The sequence below is a fragment of the Fusarium keratoplasticum genome, chromosome 3 (genome assembly GCF_025433545.1).
Source record: "Fusarium keratoplasticum isolate Fu6.1 chromosome 3, whole genome shotgun sequence".
Lineage (NCBI taxonomy): Eukaryota > Fungi > Ascomycota > Sordariomycetes > Hypocreales > Nectriaceae > Fusarium > Fusarium keratoplasticum.
Genome location: NC_070531.1, coordinates 345,193 through 360,005, shown reverse-complemented (window position 1 = coordinate 360,005; position 14,813 = coordinate 345,193). Strand labels below are relative to the sequence as shown.

The 14,813-nt window shown below is 52.4% G+C and overlaps 2 protein-coding genes across 2 annotated transcripts; both read right to left on the bottom strand.

Moving 5' to 3' along the window:
• Positions 1-12,887: 12,887 nt before the first annotated feature.
• NCS57_00348400 (uncharacterized protein) lies at positions 12,888-13,358 on the bottom strand (the record flags this gene model as incomplete). The annotated part of the gene is made up of 1 exon (XM_053053477.1): positions 12,888-13,358. One exon carries the CDS (start codon positions 13,356-13,358, stop codon positions 12,888-12,890), a length of 471 nt encoding a protein of 156 aa, XP_052915637.1.
• Positions 13,359-13,750: 392 nt separating this feature from the next.
• NCS57_00348300 (uncharacterized protein) lies at positions 13,751-14,127 on the bottom strand (the record flags this gene model as incomplete). Its single annotated transcript, XM_053053476.1, has 2 exons — positions 13,936-14,127; positions 13,751-13,888 (listed from the first exon to the last, which is right to left on the bottom strand). Exons 1-2 carry the CDS (start codon positions 14,113-14,115, stop codon positions 13,751-13,753), a joined length of 318 nt encoding a protein of 105 aa, XP_052915636.1. The 5' UTR covers positions 14,116-14,127.
• Positions 14,128-14,813: the final 686 nt, after the last annotated feature.

Here is a 14,813-nt window from a genome sequence, read left to right as displayed (position 1 = left end):
CTACCATTGTTCTGTCTGTCCTGGAGTTCGTCACGTTGGTGCTTTGCATCCTGCTGGCTCGGCGCCTACGGCAACAGGGGAGTCGGATCGATTCAATTGCGGTGGAAAGAGAGAATTATGAACTGGATGAAGGTAATACGCATATGATCCTGCACGAATAAAGCTAACAGCAACCAGCTACAAGCACTAAAAGTGAAAGCAATCTGCTCTCCCGCCCCATATTGCCAGACTTGGGGAACCTAGGACACCTGTCCCGGTTTCTACGGCGCATCGGGCCGCAACGACTCAGGCACTTCCATATCGCCTTGATGGCCAGTGAGGCCTGGCTTTCGGATATGAACCTTTACCCTGGCAATATTCATATTGTCGTGGATGGAGAAGGTTATGAGTACTCGCTCCATGTGAACTGTTGGGTTAATATTGAGGATAAGAGTGGGAAGTTGGTACCACTTACACCAGAGGTGTGCGGGGATAAGAATGAACGGCGAGTTTGGGCGGTGATGCCTTTCCAAAATAAACCTATCGCGCGTATCCACGGGATGGTAATTGTTAACGGGGCGCCGCTAGAACATGATATGTTGAGCTTATTCAATAAGCTACCAATCTCCATGGCCACTTGCTCAGGCTCGCAGCGGGGGTGGGTTAGCGTCCGGATGGATATTCAGAGGGAAAGGAAGAAGAAGATAGCGGCATACTTTTCGAGGTCCATGTGGCTCAGAAAAGGGTCAGAGCCGCCCCGAAGCGATGGCAACATTTCATGACGAGACATGCACACGCGGAGGCAAAGGCAGAGACTCGTATGTTAGGATATTTATTTACGGGCTTGGGTAACAAATTGACCTCTCTTTTTGCATTTGACAGGTTTTTCAGATTTACAAAAGATGCCTCCCGCCTCCTCTTTGTGCCTTGGTTAATCCAGTGTCGGCGCGTTGTTTGCTGGAAAAGTCCAGTCACTTGGAAAGAGTTTGCCCCGAATCAATGCCAACTGTCTCATGACTGGCATATGCGGAGAAAAAGAAGAGTAGCAGTATGTTAGGATATGAATTAGACTCGAGTGAAAAATCTACCTTCGTCTTATATCAAATGGGCTTTGAAACCAAAGAGATGCTCTCCACCACACAGGCCCGCAAACCATTCCTCGAATTAGAGTAAGAGGTACAGTCTAATGAAAACAATCAAGCGTTGGTTATAACCGCCAACTAAGATTCTAAAACAAGAAATCAGAACCCTCCATCTAAGGATCCAGCAGAACATGATCTTCTTCCATCCCCATGTCCGAGTCGGAATCGAAATCGTGTCGAGTGTCGTTGGTGGCAGGCCATCTTGCCATGTTCTGGCGAGGACGGAGAAGGGTACGGATCGGATGTTTCTATGTGAGATGTTTAATGAAGGATGGGCCTCTATCAAAGGCGTTCTTGGTCGTAGGGGCCGATATCGAGTCTCTGCGTCCATCTCATTGTTTTCGCGGCGAGGCTCTCTGACAATATGTCGTCCACGGCGAACCATGATGTAGTCCCGAATAACACGGCGGGGTCGACCGACAGACTTGGGGCCAGGTACGGAGCGCGGCGAGGGCAACGAGAAGAGGAGGGCTAAGAGAAGGCCATAGAAGAGGAGGAGGCCTAAGAGAAGGCTATAGAAGAGGAGGCCTAAGAGAAGGCCATAGAAGAGAAGATGGAAAAGCTTCATTCTAGCAACAAGACTCTAGTGTTTGAGAACCGAGCTGAACGGCGTGGGACGGTTGAGATTACAGAGATAAAACGATTGGAGTTTTTCATATCGGGGGGCCTCAGGTATATGTGACAGCCGCTCGTTGCCAACGGAGCAACTCGTCTCCATGCCCAGCTCCCTGGACCAATAATCATCTCGCCACCAATTCACGTTCCAGACCCAGCAGAAGGAAGTCCCTCGGGTCAGAGGACTCGGCAACCCGAGGAGAGGCTCGGGGGTGTTGAGAAAACAGCGCTAAGGTAGGTAGAGGCACGCCCCCCTCAATGGCCAGAGTCCATGCGCACCGATTGCCTCCATGCCCCTAAAGGGTCCCTGGTCCCTGCTCTGCCCAAGGGCCTGGAGCATATTCAGGAAGCGTCGGAGATTCTGCTTGTGTCCATTGTCACCGTGCTAGCCGCACACGTCAGTAGGCTGCTTTGCTGGCCTCAGTCCTTCCATTTCACCGCATCTTTTTACAGAACCTTGCGACATCTAAACAACACACATGCCAGCCTCACCGCCATTAATCCTCGCTGGTGAATTCTAACTAAATTTACACATATAAGAAGACTTCTAGACACTCCCAACGCATTTCAATCTCCGTCGAGCACCACATTCGTCTCTACAGCTGCGCTCTCACTCACTTGACTATTCAGATGCCTTGTAATGGGGGTCCACACGTACTTGTACGCGGAGACGCGGGCGAGGACTATTGTAGGTAAACAAAAATCCCAAACTCCCTATATAGTTTCTGACCAAACCAGTGTCACGCGAGATGATTTCCGAGGACGAGATACACGAAAAGATCCCCGGGATACCTTTGGGCTTAGATGTGGATGTCTGGGTACTGTGTATGACAAAGGCAGAGAGGAACAGGAGAAGGATTCTATATATTGCAATTAACGGGCCCATTACGGCTGCTATCTCAGCCTACAACGCTGCTCTGAAGACCATCTCATGGGTTTGGGGTTGAACATCTTGGGTTATTGGGTGGGGAGCTGGTTGGCAAGGGGAGGTCAGAGAAGATGGAGAAGGGGCCATAAGCCAGTGTTTATATTCAGTAGTTTCAGCTAGCTGACTGCAATATAACCGACACGGGGCACAGGCTAATAAGTGACAGATTCTGGAATCTTAGGCAATTAGTGAAATGGCGCTTGCTCGGCAGACTAAAAGAACAAGGCCGTGGTCCACGCGGTTGCATAGTGCCGCCGCCACGAGCCGCACAGGTCAATGTCCTTACATTCTGTGAATCAGATCCCATGCTCAAGTACCCTCTACTGTGGGTCTGGAGGAACTCCAAAAGGTCTTGTAGCTGACCATCGCATTCCATTTCTAAGATGCCAGGCCAACGGTATCCCAGACAGGCGTATTGCAGATTGTTCCCACTCCCTTCCAGGGGCATTCGGGGGAACTCATGGAGGGTCGGATAGTCTATTGCTGCGGGAGGCCGAGCAGCCATGGACGCCAATGGAGCTTTGCCTTTTCTTCTTTCCACACCAGCAGCATCCCTGGTCGCGAATCCGTCTTCATCGAGACTTGATATCGATATCCTGGTACCAATGTGATGTGGCTATTAAACCTGCATCTAACGCTAACGAAAGGCCCGGTGTTCTCTTTTGTCACCTTGTGAGTCACCCACAGGGCTGGCCTCAATCCTCCCGCCTCATTTCTCTTCTTCCTGCCTTAGGAAAGAGGCCGCGCTTCTTCGTCTTTTGCTATTAGATCTCACATATATAAGTCTATAGACAAGGAGCTACCGACTATCTTCTTACTATCCTTTTTCCTATTCATTGAAATCCCTGGTCTATGTTCCGCCTCTATACCAATGAATCCCGAAAGAATACATGTATGCCAGGTATCTTTCATACCAACCTACATCTCTTTGCTCCCTTGTATTAATTTAAAATAGAAACACAAGGTTTTATGGTCTTCTGAGCACAAGCGTTGCCAACAGTGGAAAAAGGAAGTTCGTCGAATATGGAGTATGCTGGTGAGGCCCAAGAGGCGGCGGTCCAAAGCTTATTGGGCTATAACAGGCGCCGAGGAGTTGAATGAATGTAATCAATGGGTGAAAATCGATATAGTAGAGGGAAAGCCGGCATGGAAATGTGGTTGGCAGAGGCGGAATGCCGAAGACCAGATTGAGGCTGAAGACCAGATTGAGGCCGAAGACCAGCCTCTACTAGGGTGGAGTACTGATAGAACGAAGTGGTAGAAGTCTAGAGTTTCTTCTCGTACAACTGTCATCCCCGGTCGTGAACCTAGCCTCGTCGAGACAGAGTGCCGAGGACCCTTGATGTTAAACCCTGGCACCAATGTGATATGGCTACGGAACCTGCATCGAGCTTCAAGGGGCCTGGTGCCATCACAGTCACCGTGTGAGCCACCCGGTCACCTCATACCTCTTCTTGTCAGCTTGCAGGGAGACATGTTGGGCTTCACCGTCTCTTTACTACGTGCCCTCTATGGCGAAGTATCTGTTCAGGACAAGGATTCCTGATACTGTTGACAGGAGGGGCTGGGATGAGAAGTTGTGGGCAACCCCACCCGTACCTGCCAGCCTCGATGTCAGGATTGAGTATGACTGTCGTGTGCATGCCCACACACATGCCATCAATCTTTGCCTGGGGGGAGGCCAACCAAGCCGAGCTTGCATATATAAGCATAAGATAGCCCAGTAGCAAAAGTACAGATATTCTTCACGAGCTCCGATCTGTCTCACTTGAGCATCGCCCATCTTTGTAGCTCCCTCTTACTTAACTATCAAAGATGCCCTGCGACGGAAAGGGTCCACATACTTTCTTAGTCGGGTCAATTGGCAAGGGAGATTGTAAGAATCCAAAATGTCAACTCTCAAGCCGATTACAGTCACTGACCAAACCAGTATCAAGAGGCATAATTGCTGATCACGAAGTGCACCTTAAGGTTCCCATGAAATTCATTCATGATCAAGGTGCTTTGTTGGACTATCCTGAGGATGAAGAGGTCTGGGCTCTGTGCATGACGGCAAAAGAGAGGAAGAAGAGAGGGATCAAATATCTTTCAGCTCAGGGGATTGGCCTTCTCATCGCCGGTTACTCAGCGGCTATCTCATGGATCTGGGGTTAAACAGCAGCGGCATGGGTTATAGCAATGTTTTATGGTCTTCTGAGCACAAGCGTTGCCAACAGTGGAAAGAGGAAGTTCGTCGAATATAGAGAATCTAGGTGACGCCTAGGAGGCGGAGGTCTAGAGCTTATTTGGCTACAACAGGCGCCGAGGAGTTGAATGAATGTAATCAATGGGTGGCAATCGCCATAGTAGAGGGAAAGCCGGCATGGAAATGTGGTTGGCAGAGGCGGAATGACGAAGACCAGATTGAGGCCGAAGACCAGCCTCTACTAGGGTGAAGTACTGATAGAACGGAGTGGTAGAAGTCCAGAGTTTCTTCTCGTACAGCTGTCATCCCCGGCCGTGAACCCAGCCTCGTCGAGTCAGAGTGCTGAGGACCCTTGATGTTGAACCCTGGCACCAATGTGATATGGCTACGGAACCTGCATCGAGCGTCAAGGTACTGGTTGCAAGGGATGTCCGCCGACAATTAAAAGGCTCCTCCCCGTCGTCTTTGTCTGATCGTCCATGGAAGCTTCTTCCCAGGCCCCTACGTCAACCTGCCCAGTATGAGCTTCAATGCCACGAGACACGGTAAGACGGTTGATTCACGCAACAACATCTCTAACATCATCATCCTCGACAGCGCCACAAGACGACAACGCAATGAGCGTCAAGACGACAACGAGCCGGGAGGTTCAAGACCTGATAACAAATCATGCCGAACTATACCAGTCGAAGATGAGCCAGCCAATATCCTGGAATTGGCCTCATGGGGATGTTGAGGACTCAGGCACGTTGCTTGACACCAATCGTGCCTCATCCAATGGCTCGTTCAAGCCTGCACCCAGTATGGATCTGAATAGAGGCAATAGTGTCTCGAGTCACGGCCAGTCTATCTGTATCATGACTTGGTTGGAAGGAATTGAGATAGGGGAGGGAGGGCATGCGGGAGAAGTGCCTAAGTGGGGGAGAGAATTCGAGAGCGAACTACTTGGGATAAAGCAGAGAGCTGAGAGGGATTTCTTTAAGATAGAGCAGAGAGTTGAGAGAGAATGCCTTGAGATGGACCAGAAGGTAAAGATGAAACGTCTTGAGAAGAAGCAGAGAGTGGAGAGAGAACGTCTTGAGATGGTCCCAGCGTGGAGAGAGAAGCATAGCGTAGACGGGGTTTGTGCTTGTCCCAGAGAAGCTTCGGAACCACAACCAGGCTTTGGAGTCAAAATGGCACGTAGTCTAAAGATGTGACTTGGCGGCGGGAGCGGGACAGAGAATCAGAGAGAATCTTGTAGTTCAGTTGCTATCCCAAACATTAAGTTGGTCACCCAGTGAAATTTTCGCCCAAACAATCTTTCAACTGCAGATTCTCCCGTTTTAATGTCTGGATCTGCTCCCGAAGGTCCGCTATCTTGTTTTGCATCTCTGATGCTATTGCGTCAAGCCACGACGGAGCATCGCCTTGCTGCGTGGATGGATGCTGGCCGGCTAAGGGACTGGCCGGCGGTTGTATCTCGAGAAAGCATCTAGTTTCATCGATAGGGCGCTCGGTGAAATTAGAAGACTGTGATGGATCTGGAGGAACTTCGGGCCCATTTGGGAGAGACGACTGCTTGCTGGGGTGAGCTTGCCGAGCTGATTGCAGGTCATGGTCGAAACTGATGGGTTGCTGGGATTGGGCATCAAGGGAATCTGGTTCCTCGTCGAGAACGAACCCACTCATCGTTGAGGGCTGCCGAGGCGTGGTCGAACGCTCCTGTGCGTTGGAGCTCTGGGGATGCGAGGTTCTCACAGGCTCGGCCATTTCAGTGAAGAATTCAGTTCTGGATTGTTGCGCTTCGTAAGTGTCCTGTCCGGGGGTCGAGTTTGTTATAGCTATTTGTAGACTGGCGAATCCTGGGTACCTGATTGCTCGGTGCCGTTCTCGCTGGGCTTTGGGTGTTCCTCCTCCGACTCCAAAGCAAGAAATCGGGCAGGTCAGCCACAGCTGCATTAGCGTGCTGGACCGATCCCCACGATCCAGTAATTTGCATAGCATGTACATGCTCGCACGCCAAGTTGGTGGAGCCTCACACCGTCTCCCGGTGCCGCGGTCCGTGTGCAGTGGGGTGACATGACGGCTCATATCCGTGTTCCGCGCTAAAAGAAAGTTAACATACCATAGTAGGTTCCACCAGCTGAAAGGCCGGCCTGCAGATCATTGCATCCACGGATTATGGTGCCCCTGTCAAGGTCCGGTGGTCTATGAAAACGCAAGTGCCCCAGAGACAGCCAGTCGTCGAGTCAACACTCCTACAACAGCTTTCTAAGCTTTTAGGGATCTTACCGTATCCGACGCACTAAACTCCCTAGCAACGACGCCTGGAGCCCTAATGCGATGGGATTGCAGACGAAGTCATCAACTATTTCCTCAAGGAAGTCTCGGGAGAGAAATAGGCGTGAACGGTGAATTTTCTTTCTAAGCCTGCCTAGCCGAGCATCTACTAATTAGGATCACATGAATAGTAACTTTGTATGTCGCACCTGCGATAAAGTATGCGATTCACCGTACCATCTTGGGAGGCATGAAGACGGGCATAAAAACCGCAAACGTCGCCCGCCGTCGTTTTTCTGTAGCAGATGTCCAAAGGGATTCACGGAAAAACGAACCCTCGAGTCGCATGAAAAAAACCATGACGGGCACGTTTATTCATGTGACCAGGGCGAGTGTCCGAAGACTTACCTAAGTCAAGAAGCCCTTTGGCGGCACAAAAAGAATGCGCATCATTTGTCATCGAAAGGCAGGAGTACTAATACAGGTAATTACGTTTGTGGTGAATGCGCTCAGCGATTCACCTTCAGTTCTAACCTACATCGTCATATATTCTCCCATTCCAAGGAGGAGGAATATCTTCAGTGCGCATGTCGTCAACAGTTCACCAGCTGGGCCAGGCTCAAGGACCATTGCGCAAAGGATAGGTGTAAAAGATATGCCGTACTCCGCCCACCTTGTGATCTCAAAACTAAGTGCATGTATGGGTATATGCCCGGATGCACGATTGCCAAATTCAACACTCTACTAGAGCTACGGTGAGTTACTTGGGTGATTATGGTTGAGCATCGCGCTAACGCTTTGAAGGAAACACAGGAGTCAAGCTCGCCGAAAGGCTGCCGCGAAACGAAAGGCTGCCGCGAAACGAAAGGCTGCCGCGAACCGAAAGGCTGCCGCGAAAATTCCCCTCATCAACAGTGTCTTCGACTTGCCAACCACGGTCCAAGAATACCGGGCTCCTGGACATAGCGGTGGTGATGAGTATAATGACTATGATTACGATGGCAGCGGCGGCTATGGCAACAACCACGACGATAACACCTCTCTCAGTGGTGACGAAGGCAGACAGTCGCCCACCCCTGTCCAGGCTGAACATGACGCGGATCAAGACCATACGGAGCCAGCAAACCAGATACCATCAAAGGCAGAATCAGGGGTTCAACCACATCACCAACCCCAGCAAGTTGCCGGGAACGCTACCCGCAGCTGGATTTCCCTCATCCTCAACTCACCCACAACAACCACTTCCGATCATAGCATACAACCTCTGGCCGACGACTCAGGTCATACGTATGAACCTTCTCAGGCTCGCTCTCCTCTTCAAGCAGGCCCAACGGCTTCACCATATTCGACAAACGAGCTCCCTCGTCACCGCGGCCTATGGACAGCTAGAGACGACACTGTCAGGTTGGCATCCGAGCTCGACCATCCAGGTCACCCAGTGGCAGCACTCTCAGCAGTCGCGCAATCTACAGAGGGAGAGGCAGGGCACAGATCGGCCAAGCCCGACAGCTCAGGTCAATCGGCTCAGCCTACCGAATCTCGACGCAAATTCAGGCCCCGCAAACCTATCAAGTTGCTCAATGCCTCCCCTTCGCCACCGAGGGTCACATCAGATCCAGTGGGTGGTCTGATACTTATTTCCTCCGATGGAATCCAATCTTCTGGAACTCGGGCATCGTGGCTAGGCAGAGACGGTGCGGCAATCCATGTATCGGATGAGCCCTCAGACCGCCTACTGAACGGCTCTCAAACTGCACCCTTCTACGACGAAGATACTGGATCCGACACGACTCTCGCCGGTGAAGAAGAGTGGCGATCACTTACCCCTGCCCCCGCCAGCGGTAGGGCATGTTACAGGGCCTACAGGCACGAGTTTGGAGAAGGGGGAGTCACAACACCCGAACCGGCAGCGAGTCTCGAGATGGAAGATATCGACCAGGACCAGGGCCATAGAGCGAACAATTGGCCTCAACTACAGCCAACTTCCTCAATAGAGTCAACCGCCCAAATCTCGAACCTCGAAAGAATGCCCTGGCGTAATTCCACAACAACGTCCCTTCATTCACGTACTGCACGCATGCATGCTGGGGGCAGGTGGCAAAAGGTGCAAGTGGTGCTCAGATCAAGAGACCAGGGTGCCCTCGGATAAGCCTTCGGTGTGCACTGTAGACACTACTTGCCTGGGCAGGTGATTATTGTGCAGTGACATTCATCATCGCTGAGGGAAAGAATAATTAAAGCACGCGGTCCAGGTCAGGGCCATCAGCGGATGCCGTCGGGCAAAAATGGGAGATCAACCACATCAACGCCCACAAGTTGCTGGGGACACTCGCGGCCGTGTTGGCACGCCTGCCCTGAGCGTAGGGGGAGAAAACGGCAGCAGATTTGACGAGAGCTTTGGATGAGAGATACCCAGAGATACAAAAGAGGTCAAGGACAAGAGAAACAGAGAGTAATAGAACAAGATTCTCAGAACTCACAGAGGAGAGACTCAAGAGAGAGGGGTAGTGGAGGATCAGGGTTATTTAGATGAACGAAGAGAGCTCCGTTTAATATGCAACCATCGGCTATCTCTTCCATGACCCAGAGTGGGGCCTGCTGTACATATCGCGGGGTGCTCTACGGTCGCATGCATGCTGGGGGCAGGTGGCAAAAGGTGTAAGTGGTGCTCGGATCAAGAGACCAGGGTGCCCTCGGATAAGCCTCGGAGGTTCATCGTACTTAACCAAACAACCGCCCCTGCCATCAAGCCGCGCCTCGTTCGCTCATTGTTTTCCGCAAGCTACTTGGCGCACTTCGCCAATATCACCTTCTAAACCACGCATCTTTCTAAAAATCATGTCCGAGCTTGAATCTCCCTATTGGAGAGATATTCGTTCGCTTCGGAACGAGTTGAATAATGTAAAGCGGCTCCTTCAGGACATCAGGGCATGCTTGCCATCCGAATCAACACCACAGAGACGGTCAAAGAGGTCTACCATTCGACATGCTACTCAGCAAGATAAACCGCCGGCATGGGCGGAGCAGATCATTACTCGCATTAGCATTCTTGAGGACCGGATAGGGAGGATTCAGTCCCAAACAGACGACATCGAAGCACACAACAGAAGGAATGACACCCAGCAACCGCCGGTTCACCCAGGCGACAGCCACGATGAGGGTAGCCCGGACCAGGCCCCAGCAAACGCCCACGGCGACAACTCGGCCACCAGCACTGAGGCCACCGGAGATCCATCAAGCGGTGGCTCTGACAAAGACAAAGACAAAGACACATCCATGCGAGACTGCGAGCAGGTGCCACCATCACCACCTGGGGGCACAGACGCGGCGGCTTCTGCGGCCAGTGCTTCCCGATCCGCATCCAGGCAGGCCACAGCCAACGACCAAGGGGACATCCCGGCCACGAATCACACTCCGGAGGCGGAGACAGAAGCGAGCGTCCCGGAGGACGAGGACGTGGTCATGGGCGGTTCCGATGCGGCTCAGAGAGAAGGCAACGCCGGGTCTAGCACCGCTGATCACCGGTCGGCACGGTCCTCGGCCCCGGAGGACGACACGGGCGGCGACAGGTCCGAGGCCAACCCGCAAACACAGCCCACAACCGCAAACCCAACTGGCCAAGGTGCCGGCGCACAGGTCAACATGCAATCGCCGTTCAATAGCGCTACGCCCGAGAAAAGAACCATGCAGCTCCCAACCACGCCAAACTCTCAAGGCAGCGATACGACCGAGGACACATCCCGCGCCACCACCCCGGATACACACTTCACGTCGCCAGACACCTTAGAGCCAGACTCGCCGCCCCAATTGACTTTATCGAAAGCCGATATGGGAGAAAGACTGGTCGAAGCGCTCGGGAGGATTATCAACCGGGATGACACCATGCACAAGATTTCGGCTCCCAACCTGCCCATCGACCTAGATTTAATTAAAGCCGCGCTAAAAGCCGGGTTAAGCGCGCCGAAACCCGACTGGCAATTCACCGCCAATAGATTCGTGCCCGGGCCAAAAGGCGAGGGTTACGTGCATGCCTATATCTCGAAATATCGATCCCACTTCGCATTCCCGGACTTTCCAGACAAGGTGGTGATACCGACCAAGGAGGAGGCCAGGAAGTGGCTTGATGACTACTTCGACAACCCCCCAGAGGGCATTGTTCCATACTTTACCGGCCATCTGGATCTTCCATACGGGGATCTGCTAAATCCAGGAGCAATGATACTAGACAACCCGAAACTCCTCGACCTGCACCGTCCATACTGGCACATTGGCGGAGATAAATCCGCGAACCGGTTCCATGTCGAAGACTATAATTGCTCTGAGGATGAATCGCCCTGCGGCCTGCGTTCTGCCAACCTGGTGCTGGAGGGAGTCAAACTCTGGACTGCCATTGAGACGCATCACACAAAGAAATTTGAGGCCTTTGTCGCCAAGAACTGGGACTGCAATGGGTGCAGTCAACGTGTCGGACATCAGTCTCTGTTGATATCCCCTTTGGCACTTGAGAGAGAAGGTATCGATTTCGTTATCGAGGTTCAAGCGCCTGGCGACCTCATGATCCCTGGGCGCAGCCAGTATCATATGGTCGTCAACATGGACTTCAACATCGCCATGTCCATGAACCACTTACAGCGTGGAGATCGCCTCAAATCTACGGCGCTGCGCCAGTGCGTTAAGTGTGGCGTACTGGACGATACTGTCACTCGCGTCCCGCCGCCCGAGTCAATTCGAACGCCTCTACCATCAATTCCAGACCCGCCGCCCGAGCAGTCAGAAGCCGGATCGCCTTTGGTGTCGGAGGCGCCCAAGTCGCCCAAGAGGCCCGCCCAAATAAAAGCTGACCCGAGGGGGAGGACCCGAGTGTGCACTCAAAAAAACAAGAAACTGGGGGAGCAAATCAATGCTGCCTTCTCGGCGGATCCGTTATGCAGCATTCCCACCGTGGACCTGTACCATCCGCCACCGTTGCAGACGGAAGTGCTCGTGAGAGCGGCATCGATACGGAGCAAAGTCGCTATGAACCAGCTGATCGTCCTGACACGCGAACACACGCAACTATGTTCAAACCTGCCGGAACCTGAAGATTCTATCGACAGACAAATCATCGTACTGAACCAACGGGTCAATACGTCGGCTTTATCCAAGTTTCGGGTTCGCCTTGCGCAGGTGTGTCTCGCGCGGGTAGTCGACGACGAAAAGGGAAGCCTAGGGCGTCGTTGCGCCAGTCACACCGATCTCGAGCCTCGTGCCAAGCGTTACGGGGTAGATAATATTCACTATCATCTCCAACAAGGCAGACAGTGGATCAAGATATGTGGTCCTCACGAGGGGCTGTTACCTCTTATCCTCCTCAGTCCCTCGAGCAAGAAATTTAAGGTTACCTCCAAGGGGTGGGAGGAGCTTATTCAAGTCCGCAATCATAAAAAGCTCGAGGCGTTTCACAAACTACTCGATGATCCACTCGCGAAGGACCTTGATGCCGCCGGAAGGGTCTTTCTAGCTATATTAGATGGTGGGCAAAAGGCTGTGGGATGGGAGCTGGCCCTGAGCGGTGCGGAACAGGCAAAGGATCTTGCCTCTGCTCTGAAGTCCTACAGAAAGCTTAGTCAGACTTCAAGTTGACCTGAAGTCGGTCAGTGGCCCATGCGTCGAGCAGCCTACCCTACACCCTTGGGCGAAGATGGCCACTCCTCTTCTGGGAAATGGAATTGATAAGGCGTTATACTATTCGCTACCAACTAATTAAAAAAAATCCATCACCTTATCCATCTATGTCTTACTCATCCCGCATCTCACGCGGCGTCATGTAGACTAGTACCGCTGAGTCAACGGCTTTCTCAACACCCTCACTCCCCTCGCATTGGGTTAGGTCGATTTCATCCACCTTAACAGAGGGAATCCCATCGAGAACCTCATCAAGAATCTCATTGATATCAAAAAACCTGGGAGTATCATCGTGGGGCTGGGAGGCATCACCTCCTTTGTTGGTAGGTAAGGTGGGCTCGGTGTTTGTGTTTGATGGAGACTTTAAAATGTACTTGTCGTTGTACCGAGTGGGCTTCCGATGTCCCGCAGGCTGGCGCTTTTGGCGATGGCGACGGCAACTGATGCCTCGGGGTCTTGGGAAGGCGTTGCGGCGAGCACGACGACTTGTGGCAAGGGCCTGTAACTTGAGAACGAGGTCTTGCACGTTCAGTGCGACGGAGTTGGAGTCTTGCTGACAAGCACACGACACTGATGAGTCCATGGTGATGTCTGAGAAGGCGTGAGATGAAGGAGTAAAGAACGAGTTGACTTGGAGAAGGGGGTGACTGGCCTTTAAGTACCCGGCTGGCAGACCCCAACCAACTGCATCTTGCGACACAGCCACCTGCCCGAACCCTCCATCTTGACGGCCCAACTGGGGACCACGAGATCAGATGACGCCAGACACGCAACAGGCGGGCCTGGGAACTCCTGCGGGTTCTCTTTTGTAGAAACCCGGGCTTGCGCCAGAGTTTATGCTACAAGACCTGAGAAATAGTGCTTCATTCTGGTGTCAAGGGCCTAATTTGGCCTATCGGCGTCGCAACTTCTCATTTCACGGGAGGGCTACGGATCTAGAGACGGGCAAACTGTCTTGTGATATTGGACATTGGCCTAGGATTGGCCCGAATGACCACCCTTGTCATGTATCTGCATGTTATCTCCCTCAAAGTCCGTCTCATCTTCTTTCCACGGGGCGGCTGGGCCTGTAGGGGTGGTTGGTGCTTGGGTTGAGCTTGTTTCGCTGGCTATCTACAGAACGTCAGTTTGAAACACTGCCAGCTTTCGATAGGGGATACTTCTTCTAGAAGATCAAGACGTCTATGAATCCTTTCTATGGCAGCTTCTGCTGTTGCTGCTATGAAACGGATCTGTCCGACATACTCCAGCACATCAGAGAGGGCCGCGTGTAGGGCAGATATCTCAGAAGTAGCATCGGGAAAGGAGTACGCACTCGAGGGATAGAAAGGAGTTTCCATTTTTGCCTTAGGTCATGGTTTTGGGCTCGAAAGGTCGGAACCGAAGCTGAGCCTTTTATACGTGAGATGTCGCTTCAACCCCGCACCGCCTGGCCGCCGGATGTGGGGCCACCGGAGCCCCGGCCGGCCGGCGACGACCCACACACATGATCCGGACGGTGGTCCCGGGTGCCCTTTCAAGGCCGGTTTGAGACCGTTGCTTAATTTAGAACTACCACTTCTTAGCAAGTGCTATTTTTATTTGTCTGGGCTAGCCTGTTGAGGGGCCAATTTCGGACGGCTCCCGAGGCCATCCGCACCATGCGTGAACTCTGGTTGTTTGGGTCTATTTATATCGACGCCATTCTCGGGGCAAACGTAGAATATGATGGCCTCACCTATCGCGAGCGAGTATCTCAAACCGCTCTACCAAGCAGCCTTGATGCGAGGCTCCCGAGCGTCAACATGAACACCTCGACAACGGACCCTTCTTATGCTGGAGATCTTGAGCTCTTGAAAAGGGAGCTAATCACCAAGCGACACATCGTCATGATCAGTGGTGCAGGAATCTCGACCAATACAGGCAGTGAGTCTCGACTTTGCTTCACCATCAGCACCTCTAAAACAAGCTGGATAGTTCCCGACTACAGGGGCTCTTCCCGCTCGAATAATTCCAGCCGGAACGTATATAATGTGTCTGCCTACTTGAGAAAGGAGAC